General features: G+C 37.2%; 1 protein-coding gene across 1 annotated transcript in view; it reads right to left on the reverse strand.

Moving 5' to 3' along the window:
• Positions 1 to 7,077, reverse strand: part of LOC135083670 (proteinase-activated receptor 1-like) — a 152,281-nt gene extending 145,204 nt beyond the window's left edge. Inside the window, exon 1 of the mRNA XM_063978379.1 lies at positions 6,538 to 7,077. Within this exon, the coding sequence (XP_063834449.1) occupies positions 6,538 to 7,077 (540 nt within the window). The remainder of the gene's footprint in view (positions 1 to 6,537) is intronic.
• Positions 7,078 to 7,372: the final 295 nt, after the last annotated feature.

The raw sequence follows: 7,372 nt of genomic DNA on the forward strand, positions 1-7,372 counted from the left end.
AATCCTTCAAAATTTTGAAAACATACAATCTACACCCAGAGGTGACAATCTCAAAAGAAGCTTCTTCCATCTTTATCCTGACTATTCTGCTCGACTTTCGAAATGCTATTGTCACCAAATTTAATATTTTTCATCGCCTTTTCATTCCAATCTATCGCAGAGTAAAAATAATAAAGATTGTTTATGTAAGCCACATTTCAGTCGACCCTTAAGCTTGAAAATAGATTCTTTTGTGTCACTGTTTGGTTTTGATTTGTTGTGCCTTTGGAAGTCGCCTTTATTGACAACAATTGAGCAAATCTTCACAAAGAAATGTGACGCTGGGGAGTAAACAGTACTTTTGATATCAATAGACGCCGGTCAAGACTGTAACAGGAATAAAACGAGTGGCTCTATGCTTTGATAAGTTTGAAGAGATGTTTTATTTTATCTACAAAAAGAAACTCTTGGCGTGGACCTTTTTTATGCAGAACAAGGTAGGTATTTGACCGCAATCGCACCTGATGTTAAGTGAGATGCAATCTAGGATCGTACATGTTTGCCCTGCAAGTGGTTATTCACTCACGCCTTGAAAAGTACCGGATTATAGTGTTCGAGAAAGACAACAGCAGACCAATCCGGATCTTTCCTTGCAGATATTGGGGTATTCTAATAGGTAAACCCAATAGACAAAAGGCAATTATTTTTCCCACAGTGAAAATTCATTTATTCTCCTTCAGTTCACTTGTTAAACCTACCTTACTTAAAAGGCTGAGTTGCACCACCTGACTTTTATCGAAACTATTACGATAGCCGGTGTTTTTTGTGTTAAGTTTCACACTTTTGGCGTTTTGCTAAAATTAAAGTGGTGCGACTCAGCCTTGGTATTTTTTTTAAATTTGTTTTCTGTTTTAAATCAATTAAATATTCACTTATTTCTAGGCAAAAAATTGCGATTGCCTGCAAAAATAAACTACCTAAAATGCATAAATCATGACAAAAAACAAGTGTAGCGTTACACGCGCTCTAATAATTCACAACACGAAGCGCCCAAAACGAAAACACATCTAAAATATGTTGGCCGAAGTGTCAAAAATGGCGGCCGCCGGACATCCGCCGCGGGCTGGTCTCTGACGCCACTTCCGGTCACGTGACTCAGAAATGCAACAGAAGCGGAACATAATATTCCCGCTTAGTCGCATAAGTTTGATTCCACGTTGTTGGGGTACATTATAGATAGTGTTTGTATTTTAAATGTACGTACGTAATATGAGTATACAATACGGACGCAAAGCATCTTATGTTTTTTATTTTCCAACAAAAAATGTGAATACAGATAAAGCAGTTGGTATGTAACATAGGATGTTGGTACTTAAACAAGTCCAATAGGGATGATGACTGGGTAATTAAATCGAAATTCTATTTAGTCCGTCTGACAGACAATTAGAAAATTATAGACCCATATTTTTTATTTTTTTCCATAATCCAATAATTACAGTATTATATTGAGTTGAAATGTCGCGTGACGTCACTTTTGAGTAAAAATTCTACTCAAGCGTGACGTCACGCGCCATTTCAACTCGATGTAAGTAGCACTGTTATTATTTAATTATGAAAGAACTGACGGACAAATAATTGAAATTTTGTCATCTAGCCTATTTTGATAGGACTTTCACTGACAGATGTTAATGTAATAAAAAGTAATCAATAGGTTAAGACGAGTCATGTCAAGCAGAAATCATTAAGCCCATGAAGTTGTAAAAAATCCTTGACAGCCCAAAATCCCGCGAGTCAACCCACAGGCTTATGCCTAGTTACAATACAAAACATGACATGTGTTATGTGTACGCCAATATTATTATTATGTTTATGTATCTAGGTGTATGTCTATTATATTAATATGTATTCGTATGTTATTTATTTTATCTAATGCTATGTAAGTATATTAATTAAACGTCATATTTATTACACCGCCTTAGTCTCTCTACTCGACCTGTGGTTGACTGGCAGATAATGCCACCTGGCATTAAGTCCGCCACTGTACAGTTGTATGTGCAAAAGTGTAAATAAATAAATAAATAAAACAATAATGATTACGATTACAATTTCGACCCACAGCTTTTTGTAATAAAGTTTTCTTTAGCATAACTGCCTCGTTTCTACCATCTAAAGAACAACCAATAGCTACTGAGTTGAAACCAAGTTTATTTACTGCTGTAAACTTATTAAATAAAACTCTAACAGCCATTAAAGAGCGAGTCTCCATAATACGTTATTATTTAGCACGCAAGCGTGCGTGGAGTTCGCTGATTTGTTAACCCTAAGAAACTTTAAAATTTTCTTTGTATTTGGAGCTTAACACAAAGTGATAAAGCTCAAAATAATGTAGTTATTTACTACCATTGACTGGTTGTGGGTTAACTCGAATATTTGGTAGATCGCTGTTTGAAGCATTAGTGTCTAACTTGCTTCAGTCACTTAGTGAGGGGTGTGTTTGTATTTTATACTTAGACCAGACTTAGACTTACTTACTAAGGACCAGGTTCTTAATGATAAGTGGTTAAATATCAACAAAATGCGTATTTCAAGCGATGGTTAGCTTGACTTTTAGTACAATTTTTAACTGTTATTTTACATTAATATTTAACGAATTGTTACATAATTTGACGGGTAGTTATTTTAACTACGTATCAAAATATGGGGTCTAAGTAGAGGTTTAAACTTAGATATAAAGATAACTGACACTCAACTCATAAACAAAACCATTTACTTATTCAAGTCTGTGATTAGTTCAAATTCAAACAATCTTGAAACTAAGTATCACTTATAAGTTAACACTTGTCATTTACTTACTTGAGATATATTTAGCATTATTATGCAAAAATGTTGATAACTATTGAATAATACATTGTCTGGAGGCTCATTCCACGCGTCAAAACCGTCTTAATAATTAGGGTAAAGCCGTAAAACGTAATAAGTCCCCGTCAAACTCGGCGTTTTTCGACGCTCGGACTGATCTTATCTTCTTTTCCCCCTAATTTTCGTTATATTTTGCTTCGAAACTGAGTAGTTTTAAATGAACGTTTCATTATATTTTGCCTCCGAACTAAAGGTCGTCATTAGGAAGGATAGTTTGTTTAGTCAATGCAATAACGCTTAAATACATCGTTTGGAACTTTCTCTATTTGTACTTTATTGACGAGCTTTCGCCTGTGGATTCGCTTGATTTCGGTTAAATATCGCAATAGTTAGTTCTCCAGAACTTCATAGAGCAGGGGTGGCCAACCGGTAGACCGGTCGATCGTGGCAAAGCAAAAAATACTACATGATTGTGTACTAAACTATGCTGTTTCATTTAAGATTTCAAGAAGTATGTAAGTGGTAGATCGCCCAGGGTTTTGTTAGTAAACAGTAGATCTTATGTCTAATCAAGTTGGCCACCCCTGTCAAAGAGTATAGCTAACCAGAACTAGAAATGTATTCAAGAAGCTATTGTCATGATAGATTTGGCTTCTTCCAAAGCCCGGTCTGTGAGCACGTAGAATTTTGTCCAATGACCCCAAGCTACCCATACTTATCGCTCGCGCGTAATTATATTACTGTCGCGCTCGCACACTCACTGCGACTATACAACTATTAGATTACTCAAATGCAAAAGTCAAATATCCCTTATCTCCACAATCTTCAAAACCTGAACCTGCATTTAAATATTTACACTCGCAACAAGATTACACCGGAATAAGCCGGTGTGAGCCGGTCTGAACTGGCTTGAACCGGTTTGAACCGATGTGTGCTGGTCTCAGCCGCCCCGGGCCGGAGTCGATCAACCGTCGAAACCAGTGTTCGCTTCGATGTTGATCGATACTGTTTAGGGTTGATATGGCAAGGTATAAGTGAGGCTAAAGATGCAAACATAGAATTTACAAACATTAACTACATTTCCAAACGCTTGAACCAACATTAAAGGTACAAAATTTTCATTCATCATCATCATCATCATTTCAGCCACAGGACGTCCACTGCTGAACATAGGCCTCCCCCAATGACTTCCACATCGCACGGTTGGTAGCGGCCTGCATCCAGCGCCTTCCCGCTACCTTTATCAGGTCGCAACGCAGCGTGGGACGTCCACTCACAAGGTGGGCCGACGACCTGATAAATTTTCATTCGTGTAAAAGCAAATATCCGCAGTTTTCACACAAGCTCTATCGGCCGGTTAGCTCGGTTTCCTGATTATGCTTAAAAAACCACAAATCTTTCAAGGGAGGAAAAAAATTGGAAAGAAAAACGGCTTGATGACCTGGTTGCCCATAGTCAATAGAATCCACTGGACGCAAAAGCGTTCAGAGCTTAACCGTAGCACTCTATTCGGAAAGTTTATCTCCATTAATGGACTTCTAAAATCTGATGATGAAACTAAAAACATTTCATGATAGTCTGAATATTGCTATTTTAGACTGCGCGCAATATTCTACGCGATATTAAACAAGTCTCACTCACTAGCTAGTATGCTCATTTTCGTCAAATAAATGTTTACACTTCTGTAACATTATTGCATAGTAGCAACCCTAAACGTTCTTCAATATTCATTGTTTCAAAACCCTACCGCTGGTAGGCTTGGTATTAATTGGTCCATTGGATTTTGAATTTGTGATGCCATTTTAGCTCGGCAGCTTTTGTTTGAAGCCGTGGCGTGCCGTCGTTTCGGGTCTCATGAATACGGCAAAATATTAACACAAAGTCCACAAAATATATGTGAAATATTATGATAATTGATCGCCAATAAAAATATTAAGAATAGAGTCTTGTAGAGTGCAGTAAATGTCGAGTTCTTGAATATAGTGTGTAATATTAAACGATATACTCTTGAAGCCATATTCCTAAACCCAACTTGTAAAAGATCGCATAATCTGACATTCAGTGTTAGACATTTGAGGTACAATCCACATCCCACCAAGTACAAAATATTGTGTAATTAGAGACTTATCACAATCATAATTTTAAGTAAATTAATTAATAATTATATATCCTTGGACGTTACACACTTACGCAATACACTGCGCCTCTAGCCCCAAATTAAGTAAAGTTTCTTATGTTATTTACTGTTCAGAAAGTTCATCTTTCTTTTGGGAAATGGGTTCATGAAAATAGTAGGTACTTAAGATTCAGGAAGGTAATATGAAAAAAGTTTGAGAATCTCTGCTAGTCTCCACTTAGCGCGACTCTCATTAAGCCGCAAAACGAGGAACATCTGCCGATTAAGAAAAAGCGCAATAAACAGTCGCAAAAACCCGATGAAACCCGCGCGCTTGAGCTAGTATTCGCTGACCTAAGAAAGTAAGAACTGCTGTTACTGTCGCGGTAGTCTTTTGTCATCAAGCCTTTGTTTTATATTTATTGTAAGGTAGACGAGGCTTAATATCGTTAACATTGTTTTAACTTTTTTGGTCACAGATACTAGAATCGTTAATATTATGTAGGTAGCTGGATAACTTTACTGAAATCGCTGAAACCTATGGCTGAAATGATAACGATTAGGTAAGCTTAAACTAAGTATCTGTTATACAATTCATCCTTGTCCTTCATCGAACAATCCATTATTTAAAATTATAGGAGTTCCTTTTAGGTGTTATTCCCATAGTTTCATTACTTACCATGAATGTACCTAATTTTCAACTGTTTTTATGGAAATGTGTAATATGTAGATAAATGTTTATAGCAACTCTACCTTGTGCAATTTCCTTCAATTAGAGACGGATTTAACAAATGATCAATGTTCAAGAATATGCCCTAATTGTGCATCAAACTCAGTCGACACTGACATGTCAATAATAGCTTTCTTTCCAACGATTAATTAAACAAAAATAACTATCTTCGTCTAACCTCAGCAAACACTTCACTAAGTGTCACATTTACCTAATACGATTTCCATGTTTAGGGCCAGATAGATCAGATCCTACATATTGACACTGTCCCAAAAGCAAAGCAAACACTTCATCAGACAGGTCAGATTTCAGCAATTAGCCGTAGAGACGGCTAAAAATAGCCGACTATATCTGAGACTAGGGGGAAGGGGGATAACAAGGGCTAGTTTGCGGCCTAGCTCGCAAACAAGCGAGGAAACTTTCGTGTGGTGTAAATGTATCATAATAATTATGTAGTTGCTTGACTTTCTTTTTGTTCATAGTTGCAATATTTCCTTTATGGTGTACCACGTTTGCTAGATTTTTGTAAACCAAGGCAAAGCATTAATCACCTTAGAAAATAAAAATTCATTTTATATTTGCAAGTAGGCTTTTAAAAAGCATTTTTAAATACTTCAAGATCATAATCATACTCTCAGTTCCACCAGTAATGTTTTTCGTGCTCAATGGTTTGTTCGTGCACGTAAAATGATTTCCATGTCGCGAGAAAATCGGTTATTAAAAAAGCGAAAATAGAAAAACACTGAATTGTCCAAAGCACATAACAGTATTTTTTCCAAAGAACACACAGCATTTACAGTTAAATAAAGATACAAAATAGAGCTAAAATAAAGGCTTAAAATTTTGAACTCACCTGAGTGATACTCCAATAGCGGTCCAGCGATATGAGGCACAGGTTCATAATAGACGCGGTGCACAGCAGCACGTCCATCGCCGAGTGTATCTCACACCACCAGAACCCAAAAATCCAGTACCCCATCAGCTCGTTCGCCAAAGAAAACGGCATTATCACCAGCCCTAGGAAAAAGTCCGACACCGCTAACGAGGCAATGAACCAATTCTGTATATTCTTCAACGCTTTCTCTGTCACAATCGCAATTATCACCAACATATTCCCAACTACCACCATTATCATTAACACTGTCACCACCACTGACGCTATTATTATGTGAGCGGGCGAATAACCACTCGGATACCAGGTTTTTAACACAACCGGTATCGTGGTATCGTTGGACACTGACGTCGTGTTCGCATCTGACGCGTTTGTCATCTGCAGCGCCAAGAACTCCTCTTGGCTTATGAACGTTGGCACCAGGAATGTGGAGTTCCAACCCAGTGTCCCGTTGAAATGCGTGCTCATCGTCGTCTTGACCAGTGTTGTGTTCGGCACCATCTTGGTATCGGCCTCGGTACCGGTATCCTTAACCCGTTTCGACGCCAGATTTGTAAAATTCAACTAACTACCCACGTTTATTGTTTTGCATTTATTTTTTATTTTATAAAAAACTCGGAATTGAAGTTTGGCCCCGTAATAAGTACGAAAACGTTTGCGGTTTAGAAATAATTAAAAATCGTATTGCCTATAGGAACGGAATAACTCGCGTAGTTTAATTTAAATTTAAAACTATTTTTATCAATTACAACAGATTTTATACAATTAATTAATACCCGTTTTCCCGAACTATATG

The sequence above is a fragment of the Ostrinia nubilalis genome, chromosome 24 (genome assembly GCF_963855985.1).
Source record: "Ostrinia nubilalis chromosome 24, ilOstNubi1.1, whole genome shotgun sequence".
NCBI classification, from domain to species: domain Eukaryota; kingdom Metazoa; phylum Arthropoda; class Insecta; order Lepidoptera; family Crambidae; genus Ostrinia; species Ostrinia nubilalis.